Genomic DNA, 15,442 nt, shown 5'->3' on the forward strand with positions numbered 1-15,442 from the left:
GATATATACATATATCGCGATATGATCACCACAATAAGGTTAGCTAACACATCCATCATGTCACATAATTACGATTTCCCTGTGTGTAGTGAGAACATTTAAGATTTACTCTCTTAGCGATTTTCAAGTATACAATACAGTATTGCTAACTACAGTCACCATGCTGTGCACTGGAAGAGATGACGATGTCGACAGTGACATTAATAGTGACAGTGGAGATGGTGGTGGGTGGTAATGACAGTGGCAATTGCGATGGTGTTGATGGTGGTGTTAGCAAGGAGGACCATGTGAACGGTTATGGGGATTTAGGTAGAGACGGTTGGAAGGGTGAGCATGGCGATGGCTCCCATTTGTCTCAAAGGCTTCATTTCCCTTTGTCATTGACTCTCCTCACTTTTACCTAGGATCCAGGCAGTGACTCTGGGAGGCATCTTTCAGCTGGGGAACTGGAGTGAGGTAAACAACATCCAGGACCACAACACCATCTGGGAAGGCTGCTGCAGACTGGAGCCCACCCTGAAGGTAAGGTGGGGAGGAGTATTGGTACCCTAGACCAGGGTCTTGGCAGCTTGATCATGAGGCCCCTTGAGGATGGGAAGACACTGCCACTGGGATAATTGGGTGAATTTATTCCAGCAAGGGACTGTGAAATACACCAGAATTTGATAACGCATGAGGAAGTCCTACTGTGAGCGGGTGACACCTATCTGTCCATGGCTAAGAGTTGCTGTCTTTTGAGATGCCAACCCTAAAAACACCTTAGTCTGTCTGCACAAGGAGCAGACACATTTGTCGTAGAAATCTCAGTGTTTCTCCTTTGTTTGTTTGTTTTTTCATTTGCCTGTTGGTGGCGATGACAGTGGTGATGTTGATGGTGATGAATATGCTCAGGATGGTGATAATGAGGGTGAGGAGGCATGACTGTGGACGTCATGGTGGTGGCTGGTAGTGGTGGTTGATGGAAATGGGGTCATCGATAGAACTGGTAGTGATGTGGTAAGAATGACAATAATGATGTTGGCAGCTGATAAAGGTAGTGATGATAGTGGTGGTTAATGAAAGTGATGGTGTTGGTGGTGATAATGAGACTCCAAAGCTAACTCTGTCACCTAAAAATGGCAGCTGCAAAAAAAAAAAATCTGGAGATGAATTATTAGCACTCTTTTTTTCCAGGATGCAAAAATTATTGCTGAATTGACTGGCCTCCGGCCAGTACGCCCCCAGATTCGGCTAGAAAGAGAACAGCTTCGCTTTGGATCTTTAAACACAGAGGTATGCTCTCCTGGCAAGGAACGCAAAGTCCCCCCCTACCCCTAATAGGCTCTGGCATTTCCAGTCTTGCCTGACATCTGGCTTCACACAGCCGACTGGCAGGCCAGGACAACGCTGGCTAACATCCCTTCCCCTGTAAAGAAACTGAGGCTCAGGGATGTTGTAAAGGACCTGCTCAAGGTTACGGAGAGGGCGGTGCCCCTCAGTTTGTCAAAGCCTGTGGTCGGGCAGAAGGAAAACAGGTTACTGAGACATGAAAGACCTCCCTGAATCTCCCCTCCAGCTCTTTGTGATAGGTTCTGCTTCCCCCATGCTTCAGATGAGGATCCTGGGGATCTAAGACATGAAATCATTTGCCTCAGTCAGGCAACTGGTGAGGAACATGGCTGGGATGTGGTTTGAATTTGCAGATGTCTATTCTGTGGCCGTTCCATCAGTTCTCTGGGGTCCCTCTTTCATGTTCCCTCTTCTGGGGTAGGAGCGGGGCTTCTTGAGACGGTGGAAGATGTCCTGGCTGAAGGAACTGACCTGACTAGGTGGTAGAGTCCCCACAGGAAAGCCATCCTCCTCATGTAGGTCATCCTTCCTCCCTTATGCCGGGCATGTGGGGTGTGTGTGTGTGTGTGTGTGTGTGTGTGTGTGTAGGACAGTTTTGTGTATAGGGGATGTATGTGTATATGTGCTTGCATGCACGTGTACACACATACAGAGGAAAGAGTCACATATGGAGTCAAACTCCCTGCTGATGGTTTTAGCTTTAAAAAAGGCCCCAGGGGTCTTGCCTCTGTCCCTAGGACAAATTAGCATGCTAACCAGAGTCCCCCCATACGGTGCCCTGGCTTTTCTTTCCTCCCGAGGTGGGTAGAAGAGTCTCTCTATTAACACAAGAGGTTTGGCATTCTGGAGCAGGATGGGAACAAGAAAGGTGATTTAGGGAACTTCAAACGATTTGATTGGGGGAGGGGAATCCCTGGCCTCAAGTTCTAGATGATTCTACTTTTTCTGTGCTGAGTGCAGAAAGCAGGTCCATTTCCTAAGCAAAAGAGAGTCTAGGGTGTTGACCTCCAGCTCCCCAAACAATCACCTTACTGGTGTTCCTGGGACTCCACCATCCTGCCAGGGAGCTGAGAGGCCCTCTGGTTCCCTCTGGCTTTGCCCAGAACTTTTCAGGGAGCTCCTGATTCTTCCAGGGCACTCCTGGCTACCTTCTCTCTTGCCTCTCCCAGGTCATCCACAACTATGGCCATGGAGGCTACGGGCTCACCATCCACTGGGGCTGTGCCTTGGAGGCAGCCAAGCTCTTGGGGAAAATCCTAGAAGAAAGGGAGTTGCTCAGGATGCCGCCACCCCACCTCTGAAAACACCACCTCCCCAAGGACTCCCTGCTCCCCTCAGCCAACCAATCAATGCACCCCCCTCTAAGCTGTCACTCACTCTCCACTTCCACCCTGGCTCTTTTCTGCAAGAAGCACAAGATGAGAGGGAATCCATAAGGTCCATTCCTGGAGGCAAGTCTGGCCCTACCTGGGGCTCCCTTTGATCACTGGGGTCTCTTTACCCACTCTGGGCCTGACAGAATGAAGAACAGCTGGGGGCTGACTTATTTTAAGTCCTCAGAAGAAAGGAAAGCTCAGAAAATCAAAGGGGCAAGCAGAAAATTGAGGATAATTGAGGTTAGGTAACTTGAGGACAAATTACATTAACATATTAAAGGTTCTGAAAAGTCCTGCAGCAAAGACATCTATTTGATGTTCTCTCATCCAGTCCTAAACTTATTTGGCTATGGAAACCTTTTTGCCCAGAGCACTGACGCCACAGAGTACACTTGAGGGAAGGCTGTGATAGATCTTGTTGCAGGAAGTCACATGCAGAGCTGGACTGTGGGGAGGCCGAACAGGTAAGGCATTGAACTAACAACATGATACCCGTTCCACATCCAGGATTCCCAACAGCATCAGCAACCTGCTAAATGGCCCCATGAGCACCAGGTAACCTCTGAGGAGGGGTCGCCAGAGGAATCATCCCACAAGGAACCCCTTCATAGAGAACTGAACTCACCAAGCATAATCCTTGTTGGGGCAAACTTAATGTCTCTCTTCTTTTCTGGCTGGTACCCTCTGAGATGAAATGGACTTCTAGATGTTTTTGAAAGCCTTAAATGAACCTAGAGGGCACCTTAGCATCTTTATCCCTAATTATCTGCATCAGGCTCTGAGGTGGATTTTGCATCTGTCTGGGTTTTTGAGAAAGACCAGAGCCTGGAGGAAGCCTTCATGCATCTGGGACCCGTGGCACCCTAAGTGCTGTGACGAGGTCTTGACCGGCCCACGCCATGCCATCTACATCCACGCCATCACTCTCTGCTCCTTCCCATTCTGTGGCACCTGGTGGGGTCTTCATGAAGCATCTGCCATGATTTTGGCTGACACTGAGCTAAGTAGAGTGAGGGAGCCAAGATCTAAGTTAGAGTTCCTATCCTAATCATAAGAATAAGAATAAATTATTAATTATTATTATTATACCTAAAATTCATTGCATTCTAACTGGGCATCGGTGCTCAACTCTTGCATGCATTACTCATGTAATGTGTAATCACACACACCTGCACCCACGAAGTAGATCTTATTCCCATTTCATAGGTGAGCAAGGTACAGGGAGGGAGTTCTAGTCAACAGCTGGGAGGGGGTAGAAAGGAGATCCAGGGCCAGGCATTGGGTGATTCCAGCACCTCACTTTCAACCAGTGCACAACATCGAATCCCAGGCTGGGGGTGGGGTGGGGTGGGTTGGGAATTCAGCTATGGAGAAAGCTGTTGAGCATCTTCCTCAACTATCTCTGCAGACACTTTAGAAGGAACTAGCTCTCTCCTCCTCATAGCCTCATTGGGTCAAGACTAGGGACTCGCACGAGATTGGGTGGGGGTATCTCCCTGTGCCTGGAGTGGAACACAGCATTCAGTTTCTGACCAAAGTGATGACTTTACCCAACCTAAAATTCCCCAGGGAGAGCGACCCCTACCTGTTAAGGTTAGGTTGTCAGCAGGAACCCGATAGAACTTAGAACACAATGAACTCAGAAAAATATACGGGGCCAGGAAGTCCACATTCACACCCTTCCTGTTCTTTTTGTAAATGGGAAGAACCTCTTTGCAATGTGGTTTCCTCTCAATTCTGCCTAAAATTCAGAGTAGAAGGAGCACGGGGAAAATTCCACAACCCACACGGCACTGGAGGAGGTTTAGCAATGCTTGATTTCTTCACTTTCCCTTCACCTAACATTCCTGCTCCCTCCCTGAAGATGATCTGTAACCAATTTTTCAACGAATTCTTGGCAGCTTGATGAATTTAGATAGTATTATCTTTCCTCATTGAATTGTCTTGGCACTTTTGTCAAAAATCAATTGACCATAAATATATGGGTGTATTTTTTGGAATTTCAATTCTATTCCATTGACCTATGTCTATCCTTATGCTAGTACCACACTATCTGGATTACTGTAGCTTTGTAAAAAGTTTTACAATTAGGAAGTGTGAGTCTTCCACGTTTATTCTTCTTTTACAAGTGGACTTTTTTTTTTTTTAACTCTTCTGGGTCCTGTGTAGCTCCATATGAATTATAGATCAATTTGGGGGGGTATTGATTGACACCTTAACAATTTTAAGTCTTCTGATCCATGAACATGGACTATTTCTCCATTTATTTAGGTCTTCAATTTCTTTAAGCTATGTTTCACAGTTTGTAAAAGGCTTGCCCTCCTTTTGTTAAATTTATTCTTTTTTTTAAAATGTTTTATTTATTTATTCATGAGAGTCAGAGAGAGAGAGAGAGAGAGAGGCAGAGGCAGAGGGAGAAGCAGGCTCCCCGCCCAGCAGGGAGCCCGATGCGGGACTCGATTCCAGGACCCTGGGATCATGACCTGAGCCGAAGGCAGATGCTTAACCATCTGAGCCACCCAGGCGCCCCTTGTTAAATTTATTCTTAAGTGTTTTACTCTTTCTGATGGTATTGTGAGTGGAATTGTTTTCTTACTGATGAATTTAGAAAGTGTTCTGTTCTCTGGCATGGTGGGGGTAGGAGGATTTGAAGTGGTTCATCATTGAGTATTCTTGATTAATTATGAATGCTTATCTGTGACATGTCTGTATGTTTAACTGTCAAAGAAGCAGAATATGGCAAAGTGACTAAAGTCTGACTGAAACCACTGAATCTTTGAAGAGTGAGAAGGGGCTTCTGGATTGGCATTCTGTATGCCTCCCACAACACTCTGCATCCCTCCAATAGGGCTCACATCACACTGTATCACAGTGATCTGTTTAGGCCTGTTCCCCCCACTACATCGTGAGTGCATGAAGATAAGGACCATGTCTTATTCTTTTTTTTGGATCCTCAGTATTGAGTATCATGCCTGATAGATACATGGTAGATACTCCATGCACACTGACCACATGCCATGACGTGCTCCATAATAGAGTTATAATGAACAGACTCAAGAGTTGATATACATGTTGCTGTGGGTTCCAGAAAGGGCAGGCCAAAGCCACCTCTCTGACCCAACTTAATTGGACCAGGACTGGAACCAACATTCATCTGGTCCCATCAGCTTCCTCTCTTGCAAATTTGGAAGTGGTGCACTGAACAGCTGAGTCAGATATGTTTGCAGAGCTGAGTCAGGGTGAACGGAAACCATATGCTTGATTAGGCATATGCAGCAGCCACAAGGAGGCAGAAAGAAGCCAGTCTATAGAGAAGGGTGGAAACAGGCCACAGCTCCTGAGAGGGGGCTGCCTTGGGCTCCGGTGGTTCCTTGGGTCTGGTTCTGTTTGTGAAGCCAGGCTGCACTTTATTTCTGAGATTTTTCTAATCTCTCAGAGGTGCCAACTGGCAGCCCATCAGTGAAACCTGGCCTGCAGTTGGATTGTATGGGCTCACACATCACTTAAAAGTTTTTGATCCAACATACTAAAATTTGGAAAGTTCATGTAACAAGCCAGATTCCCATCTTGAAAATTGAGAGCTCCCACCATGCAACAAAATCAGGTAGGGTTGAGCAATAGCTGCCCCCTTTGGAGAGGTCTATGCTTCTCACTCTACCACAATTCTTCCCTCTTCCTGTTGTTCCTTACACCTCTGTTCCACTCACTTATGCTCCCTGGCTGTCCCCTGGAGGAAATTAACTACCGATCCCAGCCTTATAATAAAGTGGTACTTCTTCATTTGAATTAACCCGAGTCTAATTTCTGTTCCTTGTAATTAAAACAGCCTTGATGAGAGCTCTGTGGCAGGGCTCCTCTTGACCATCCCCCATCACCATTCTTCTTTCTTCATGCTAACAGAATCCCAATTTTGTGTTCAAGAAGCTGTGGGCATCCCTTGATCCTGTGGGAATGAGGCCCTTCCTTCTCCAGCTCTGGGGGAAGACTCATGCTTTTAGATTCAGATCTTTTAGCAAGGAAACTTTTTGTGACTGTTCCTTCCCCATTCTACCTCCTTTGGAAAAATCTGATATCCAGTACCTTGGTAGCCATCTTGGGGTCATGAGGTTTCATGCATAGGGTTAAATGGCCAACATGCAGAGGAAAGTGGAGAAGAAAAACAAAAAGAAACTGGGTTTTTGATGACATTGTTGAGCTGCTGAGCCTTCCTTAGAACGGCCTGATCCTGGGCTTGTTGTTAAATGAGGAATTAATGTTCAAATGGGTAAGCCATTATTGACTGGTTTTACTGTTGCTTGCAGCTCACTGCTATCCTAGACTAGTTTACTAGTAGTAACCAAGGGAGACTCTTGATCTCACCCTTCAAGACTCTCTGTTACTTAACATTTGCCCAAAATAATGAATATCCATATTCATTTCAAAGTCCATCCCTAAGATACTTTTACGTTATTGCCAACACATCTCACTTCTGTATTCTAAGAATACTCGGAATAAGGGAAAGAAAGAAACCACATAGCCTTAGCTACGTTGACTGTCTTTTACCATTTTCTGACATCTTTCCTAACACTGAGAGAAACGGATGACATTTCCATTAATGGAAACAGGAGCTTTTGGAAAGTTCGAAATTAGATATAAATGTCTTCTGCTAAAGGCCCTGTATATTCCAGAGCTTGGACAGCTTTGGTGGCAGCTCTTGCATCATTCAATAATACTGGTTTTTTTTCTAAGGGTAGGCAATTTAGAAGGAAAAGACTTTTAAACTTTCATTTTCTCAAGAAGAGAAAGCCCTCAACTGTAAGCCTCTTTACCCCAGGGTCTGGAAAACATTCCTTCCCACCAAGCATTACTATCCCACCCCAGCCCCCAGTTTTTCCAGGTTATTTGAGGGTGAAGGGAGTGGACATACTAGTCTGGCAGTGTCTGACTAGCTGTAAGGCTAAAGGAAAAGAAAAGAAAGAAAAGGAAAGGAAAGGAAAGAGGAAAGGAAAGGAAAGGAAAGGGAAGGGAAGGAAAGGAAAGGAAAGGAAAGGGAAGGAAAGAAAAGGAAAGGCAAGGGAAGGGAAAAGAAGGAAGGAAGGAAGGAAAGAAGAAAGAAAGAAAGAAAGAAAGAAAGAAAGAAAGAAAGAAAGAAAGAAAGAAAGAAAAAAGAAAGAAAGACAAGCTAAGGTTCTGTGTGACCCAGAAGAGCTCAGCAGACCAGAAAGAATTAGAACCATAGCCACCCATGGCTCAAGGAAATGTGGGTGTCGGGGAGAGGTAGATCTGCCAAGCTGCTTCCTCTCTGGCTGCCTGGGCTGAGGGGACTACAGTCTGTATTTCAGGAACATGGGACTGTTTGACATTAGCCCAGGACCTGAGCCTACAGTAGTCATCCACTGTGGCCTCCACGCCATTGGAAGAAAGTGTTGTCTCTGACAGACTCAAAGTCATGACATTGGCAGCCAATGGTGCAACCTGTCCACCTTATTGGAGAGAGTATCACATTAAAGCATCGAGATTACCCTGGATGGACGAAGTTGGCAAGATTCTTAAGTTGAACTGTCACTGGGACATCATGACACATGGAAAGACTTCAATCCTTACAATGTCCACCACCAACATGTTTTAATAAGAGATGAACGTACACATTTGGCTTCCTCAAAATGTTTACTTCAAGCAGGCATCTCCACGCAGAAGGTCAGTCTTCTCTGGCCTTTGATGGGATCCAGCAGCCTCCCCTCTCCTCCGCTAGGTTCCCTGCCTTCATGATGGGGAAAGGGCTCATGGAAACCAAGTCCTGGAGGTGGATGTTGTCGGCTGAGACAATGGCATCAGCCCTTCCAATCGAGGCCAACCCCAAACCTAACAGACTGCCCTCTCTCCCTTTGCAAATGTACACACGTCACACATCTGGGCCCTCCCGTTCCTCCCCAACAGTGGCAGAGAACTATTGCTGGAACCCCAGGAGCTGCCTCTATGTAAACACCAAGCCAGCCCTTGACAGCAGGGGTAAGCAAGAAACCAAGGGGGGAAGGATTCCTGGTTCCCTGACCCTGATGGGAGTGGGTGGTTGGTGCAGCATCTTTTCAGTTTCTCTGCCCACGTAGACAGTTACCCACCCTCAACACCCAGAGCACTGAAACCTGAGTTAACTGTTTTTCTTTCTTTAAGAGTCACCAACCAACCTGACCGACAAGGGGGTCAGAAAAGAAGCCCCTGGTGCAGCCTTCATTGCTTCTGAAGGGGAAGCCCCCCTACTTTGGCTTTGGGCTTTATCCTCACCTCCTCTGGCCTCTGTCCCCAATTCCTGGGGGAGAGGGAGGACGACAGCTTTCTGAGGTGGTCATCTGGTAGAAGTCCAACTGTCCCCACGGACACGTGAATCCGCTGGAGCCAGAGAGAGCGACTCCAGAGGGGACCAGGAGGGGACACATGGCTCAAGTTCAAATGCATGTCCATCTGCCAGAGTCTCTACTAGTCCGGCCCTGGGGAGGCAGACCAAGGGGCCCCTTCTGAGAGAGCATCTCTCAGACCCAGGAACAAGCTGTTCAGGCCACAGCCGGGTCACCTGCAATTTCAAAGAAGAAAACCTGGGGCCAGGGGTGGAGGAGAAATCTCTGAAACAGGTCCTGTTGGTGGACGGCAGGTGTTGAGTCCCTGGGTAGCCGGTCTACACCGGGCTATGGGCCTGGACTGTATCTACAGAGATGTGTAGGTGGTTGTTCACCAAGGGTGTGACTGGCTGACTCTGGGTGGCGTCTGGTTGGCTACCAGTGACACTGGCCACTCCCAATGTGGCAGTTTTCCCATGCAGGTCCACAGGTTATTAACAAGCCTCCCCCACACATCCAGAGGACCCCCCGAGCAAATGCCTCCCCACCCCCAGGTGGATCTCGATGAATATGAGCAAACGGAGTCAAGACACAAAACCCTGTTGGTCCAGGTTGTCCTTCTGGGTGAGTTCTTGACGTCGGCAGTGACGGTCGGTGCCCCAGCCGGGCTCCACTAGCTCCCCGCGTTCGACAGCCTCAAAGGCCAGCTCAGCCCCGCATCGGTCCCTACTCCTGAGAGCCAGAGTTCGACCTGGTGACGCCTGCGCCATGCGTCCCTCGGCCGACCATCTCCTGGCCCCACTCCCGGTGGCTGGACTCCTGTAGTCCGCGGCCTTTGGTCTCGATGGGCAAGAAGCAGGAGGCCAGGGCAGCCAGGAGGCAGCAGCCGCTGTACACGGCCAGCGTCAGGTACACGGAAGATTCCAGCATGACCTGGGGGAGGGAGACACGGGGCCGTGAGCGCGTCTCTTCTGAAACACGGGCACCACCGACCATTCAGGAAGTATTGCTAAAACCAGGCCCTCTTGGAAGCCCTCTGTGGGATTATCCCATTCAGTCCCCACGACTAAGAGCAAGGGAATTGTCCCCATTTTAAAGAGGGAAAAACTGAGCCTCAGAGAGGGTTAAGTAGCATACTCCAGCTCACACAGATACTAAGGATGGGGCTGGGGTTTGAGCTCAGACCCCATTAGGGTCAAGTGTCTGTATTCCTTGGAACTACACTCTCTCTCAGAGCAGTACCTCTGCTGACTTTCTCGCTTAACAGCAGAGCTAAACCCCATTTTCTCATCTGCCAAATAGGTAGGGGCATCATCTGCCTCCCAAGGACAGGATCCTCAAGAGGACTTGGCACCATGCGGGCACATGGCCAGCCCTCCACAGGAGGTAGCGGTGACATACAATGGCCAAACAGAACAGCCCAGAACAGAGATGCTTGGCTGAAACATGGGGCAGGATTCTGTTTATGTGAAATATCCAGAATTTGTAAACTCATACAGACAGGTTGCACAGGGGGCGCCCGCCTGGCTCAGTCGGTAGAGCATGGGACTCTTGATCTCAGGGTTGTGAGTTGGAGCCCCACGTTGGGTGTAGAACTTACTTTAAAAAAAAAATGCACATTGGTGGCGGGCAAGGGGGGGGAGAGGAGAAATGGGGAGTGGCTGCCTAATGGACATGGAGTTTTATTTGATGAAAACGTTTGGGAACTAGACAGCGTTGGCGTTGGCACAACGCTGTGAATGTGCTAAATGCCACTGAATTGTTCACTTTAACGTGGTTAATGTTATGTTACGTGACTTTTACCTTGGTAAAAAAAAGGGGGGGATAAAGACAGAAAAAAAAAAGAATTGGATATCAAAGAAGCAAAACGACTTCAAAATAAGATCGCTGGAAATGGATAGAAATGCTCTAAGACCCATAAGAGGCTGCAAAATTCTGCAAATACACCTAATCATCCAACTCAGAAACCAGGGCCCGAGACATCTGTTTCCCACTAAATCGTGTTGCTTTCAACAGTTTGTTCTCAACTTACTTGTTTTCATCCAATTAGTTTTTGGCCAAATCGTATGGCACCCCCAGGGTCTTCTGCATAAGAAAGACTCGGGTTTGAGTCCTAGCTTCTCTGCTTCCCAGCTGTGTGACCTTGGACAAGTCCCTTTACCTTTCTGAGCCTGTTTTCTCATTTGCAAGCAATACGACTCCTTTCATAGGATGGGTTGTTAGGGTAAAATAAGATAATGCACACCACCGAGGGCTCTGCAGAAGGCTCAACATGGAGTAGCTGCTCGCCATGCTTTGGCTTTTGTCATGCCCACCCCCTCCGTATTTGGGGGCGATACCCACCTGAGCAATGAACGGGGTAATGAGAGCACCCACTCTTGCCATGCCGCTGCAGGTGCCCAGGCCCAGGGCTCGAGTTGCTGTGGGGTAGACCTGAAACACAGCCATCAATGTGGGCTTGAGGAAATGCAGGATCCTCCCTCTTCTCTAGCTCAGGAGTGATGGGACTGACCCCCACGGGCAGGTCTGAAGTTAGCGTGAGTCACTCAGCTGTTGGTGACCACATCAAGGGGTGGGAGACCAGGTGAGGAGTCTCATCTCAGAGGGGGTAGGAAGTTCAACTGAGAAAGAAGGCAAGAGGCCAAGCTGTGGGTGGGAACCCAGTAAGGGGGTCTTCCCTGCCCGGGGTGGTCCCCCAAATACTCCACCAGGAACTGGTACACATTTAGGATCCAGACCCTGTTCCACCTGCCACTTTTCACTCATTCACTTGAAGCACTGGTCATAGCTCTTCAAAGCATTTCATAAAGACAGAGGTGGAAATGTTTACACGGTTTCTCAGTTGGTACCCAGGAGTGGCTCCCGTGCCTAGCTCTCCCTAGGGCAAAGCGAGAAGTCATGTGCATCTTCCAGGCCAAGGCAATTAAGAAGTAGGCATGTCTTCTCCACTCCCTTCCCCAGTCCACTGGCTGGAAGGAGGACTCCGAGGACTCCAAGGCCCTGGGGCAGGATTTCTCAACCTTGGCACTATGGACATTTGGGGATGGGTCCTTCCTCGTGGTGGGGGGCTGTCCTGTGCATTGTAGGATGTTCAGCAGCACCTTCTGCACTGCTCTCCCTGAGTTGTGACAACCCAAAATATCCACAGGCATTGAAAATGTCCCCGGGGCGGCGGCGGGGGGGGGGGGGGGGAGCGGTGCTGGCAAAATCACCCTTGGTTAACAATTACTGGATGAGGAATTTGCAAGATGCAAGGAGCTTGGGTCCCCGAATCACTGTAGAAGTGAAAGCACACCCATTTGGACTGTTTCATTAGTGAGAAACTTCTGTTGTGTCGATACATTCCATTTGGGGAGTTATTTGTATAGCAGTTAACACACCACTAACAACTACAATGCTCAGCGCAGAAGCTCGAGAAGAATAAAGAACATACAGGGAAAAGCAAAGCTCATGCCTGATCCTAACACTCAGAGATAACCATTGTCACATTTCCATGTATATCCTTCCAGATCTTTCTATGACTGTATATACATCTGCATTCATTCATTTATGTATTCACTCAACATATACTTTGAGTGCATACCATATGCATTTACATATATTTTAATTCACCCAATGACACAAGCAATATATAAATATATTCTCCTTATCAGAAATTAAAATACCTGAACTCCCTTTGATCCACAACCTCTCCCAGGAAATATTCCCCAGAGGTCCCCACTGTTACGAAGTTTGGAATGTATCCACCCAGAGGCGTTAAAAATATGTGTAAACAAAATATATAGCATTGTTTTAAAAATATAAATGGTGTCATATCATACTGACCAGTCTGAAACTTGCTTTATCCATTCAGCACTATGTCTTAAAATCCTATGGATATATAGACATCTATTTCATTCTTTTTAACTGCTGTAATTGTATTCCACAATGGATATTCCACAGTTTACAATTTAATACAGATTGGTAGACATTGTATTAAAAGAGGGGCACAGACACTGACCAGCAAAAGGAAGTCAGGGGAGGGGAAGATCTGGGAGGGCTTCTTGGAGGAGGCAGGATTGGTGTTAGGCCTGAGGTGGGGTGGAGGGAGCTGGGTTCAAGATGATGACTCAGAGTGAGGACTCTGGAGTGCTGTGGGAAGGAGGGCTAATCTAGACACCCTCCTTCCCCTGGCACAGCATCTGGTACATAATATTCTCCTCCTCCCTTTGCTCCAATCTAAAATAAAATGAAATAAAATACAATAGGTCTAAAATAAATAACCCATAATCCCTGAGTGTGGGAAATTGGACATGCTCGGGTGCCGTTGTGTGGAGTGTAAATTCGTGCCACATTTTAGGGGGTGAGCTCTCAAGTCCACTCAATATTTGTAATGTTTATAGGCTTTAACTCAGCAATTCCACATCTTGACATTTATTCTATGGGACTCACACACATGTACATGACTGTATAAAGCTGTTTACCTCGGCATCGTTTGTAATAGTGAAAACTTGGAAAACAATCCAAATTTGTCCTAGTAGGAGAATTGTTATAAAATTATGATTTGCCCACACTATACTATATAGTATAGTAAAATATATAATATATATACATATATATATACCATATAGTATAATACAGTATACAATATAAAGTATATACACTGCATAGTGAAGTATAGTATATAATATACATAGTATATATAGTATAGAGTATAATAAAATAGAGTATATAATATACAGTTGTATACTATATAGTAAAGGGATAGCATATAATATATATAGTATATATATACTATATGGTATAGTATATAATAGGTAGTATATATTAGCATATTATATATAGGATACACTATATATAGTATATACTTTATACTATATAGTACAGTAGAGTAGAGCAAGTATGGAAAAGAACAAAGTAGATCCATATGTCCTGTGCTCATTGTCTTCAATCTTCGTCTCCAGAATTCCCCACCTCATTCTCTCCCCTGAGACTCTGGAACACTCCCCTCTCCTCACCCCACTGGCCTCGGGTGGCAGCAGCGTCCCCAGCCACCTCCACCCCATTGCAAGCTCTGGGGCACTTTATTGCTTTCATGTTTCCCTAAGCCTTGTCCCACACCATTGTAATTAGTTTCTTTATTAAAACTCTTCCCAGTTGCTCACTTCCCCAGTTTGGTACATGCACTAACATAAATTAGTATGTGCCTAGAAAAAAACTGAATTATTAAAAAAAAGGTGGTATCTAGGAAGGGGGAACATGGGGCCCTTTAATTTTTGGTTTTATGCAGTTCGATACCATTTGCAACTTTTACATTGAACATCAGCTTTCATAAGCAGAAAAAAAATGATCGAAAGATAGCCTGCAATAATGAAGAGTCTCACAGTCACTACTCAGACAGACCCACGGACAAATCCCATTCTGAGGATCCCAGGCTGGGTGTTTCTGGAGGCAGAGCTCCCTCCCTCCCTTTCCCCGCTGCTCACAGACCGCCCCCCCGCCTACCTCAGGTGTGTAAACATAGGCTGCCTGGAAGCCTCCAGAAATAAATGCTCTTGCAATGAAGAGTAACAGAGTGAGCATGTTTCTAGGGAGAGAAATAAAAAAGAAGATGAGCAGGTTTTTGTTGTTTTTTTTTTTTTCTGTCAGCTTGTTTCAGCAAAGTCCTATCTACCCAGGCAGAATTTATACCCTAGAAATTGGCTCAGCCCACCCCCACCCAACATATCCACACAGGCACACAATCCTGTTGCCTTCTCTAAAGGCCTGCCTTTATAAGTTTATCATTCTCCAAAGTTCCAGGCTAAGAGCTGCAAACATCTGTGGTGCCCAGGTTGAGGGCAAGGTCAGAGAGAAGTGATATAAATCATTGAAAACCCAGACGAGGTCTGGTAGAGTCAGGAGCCAGCTGAGCCAGTGAAAGTAAACTTCTATGCAGTATTTTTAAGGTAATCCTGGTCCCCGACACTCTGTTCCATTGTTCCCCAAAATGCCTAAGAACACCAACATGTCAGGGTCTTAGCTACCTCTCCAGGCCTTCCACATATTCCTCACCAGCTTTGGTCTGGGGCCTCTCCGAGGTCAAGAGAGGCATAAGCCTCTTCCATATTTTGAGGCTCTTGATAGATGGAAAAATGGAGAAATGCCAAAAAAGGGATTATACAACAGGCCCTTGAAATATTTCCATTGAACAAAGGAATGCTTTTAACGCATACATAAACAGTTGTATGTGCGATCTCTCTGGGAGACAATGTCAAAAGTCTAAATGTGACAATGTTGGGGCAAAACCTGGACCAAAGGGCCCCCCAGCCCTACCCCCATTAGAGGCCCCAAATTGAGTCTGATCTTGTGGTCAAGAGTCTCAGTCCTAGTGAGGGACCGGGGAAGGCGGGGGGGGGGAATCTCTCAGATGACCACCAGGAATATAGCCCACAGCTTAGAGGCCCA

At 46.7% G+C, this 15,442-nt stretch overlaps 2 protein-coding genes across 2 annotated transcripts in view; one reads left to right on the plus strand and one right to left on the minus strand.

Moving 5' to 3' along the window:
• DAO (D-amino acid oxidase) overlaps window positions 1-7,728 on the plus strand; it is a 21,847-nt gene extending 14,119 nt beyond the window's left edge. The window contains exons 9-11 of the mRNA XM_081801983.1: window positions 405-522; window positions 1,174-1,272; window positions 2,499-7,728. Of these exons, the coding sequence (XP_081658109.1) occupies window positions 405-522; window positions 1,174-1,272; window positions 2,499-2,630 (349 nt within the window). The 3' untranslated portion in view covers window positions 2,631-7,728. The remainder of the gene's footprint in view (window positions 1-404; window positions 523-1,173; window positions 1,273-2,498) is intronic.
• A 556-nt stretch (window positions 7,729-8,284) lies between these two features.
• The window catches only part of SVOP (SV2 related protein), a 55,375-nt gene continuing 48,217 nt past the window's right edge, over window positions 8,285-15,442 (minus strand). Inside the window, exons 13-15 of the mRNA XM_031021319.2 lie at window positions 14,501-14,582; window positions 11,360-11,449; window positions 8,285-9,949 (exon numbers count right to left, since the gene is read on the minus strand). Of these exons, the coding sequence (XP_030877179.2) occupies window positions 9,743-9,949; window positions 11,360-11,449; window positions 14,501-14,582 (379 nt within the window). The 3' untranslated portion in view covers window positions 8,285-9,742. The remainder of the gene's footprint in view (window positions 9,950-11,359; window positions 11,450-14,500; window positions 14,583-15,442) is intronic.

The sequence above is a fragment of the Leptonychotes weddellii genome, chromosome 13 (genome assembly GCF_054177405.1).
Source record: "Leptonychotes weddellii isolate Sample4059 chromosome 13, ASM5417740v2, whole genome shotgun sequence".
In the NCBI taxonomy this organism is placed as follows: domain Eukaryota; kingdom Metazoa; phylum Chordata; class Mammalia; order Carnivora; family Phocidae; genus Leptonychotes; species Leptonychotes weddellii.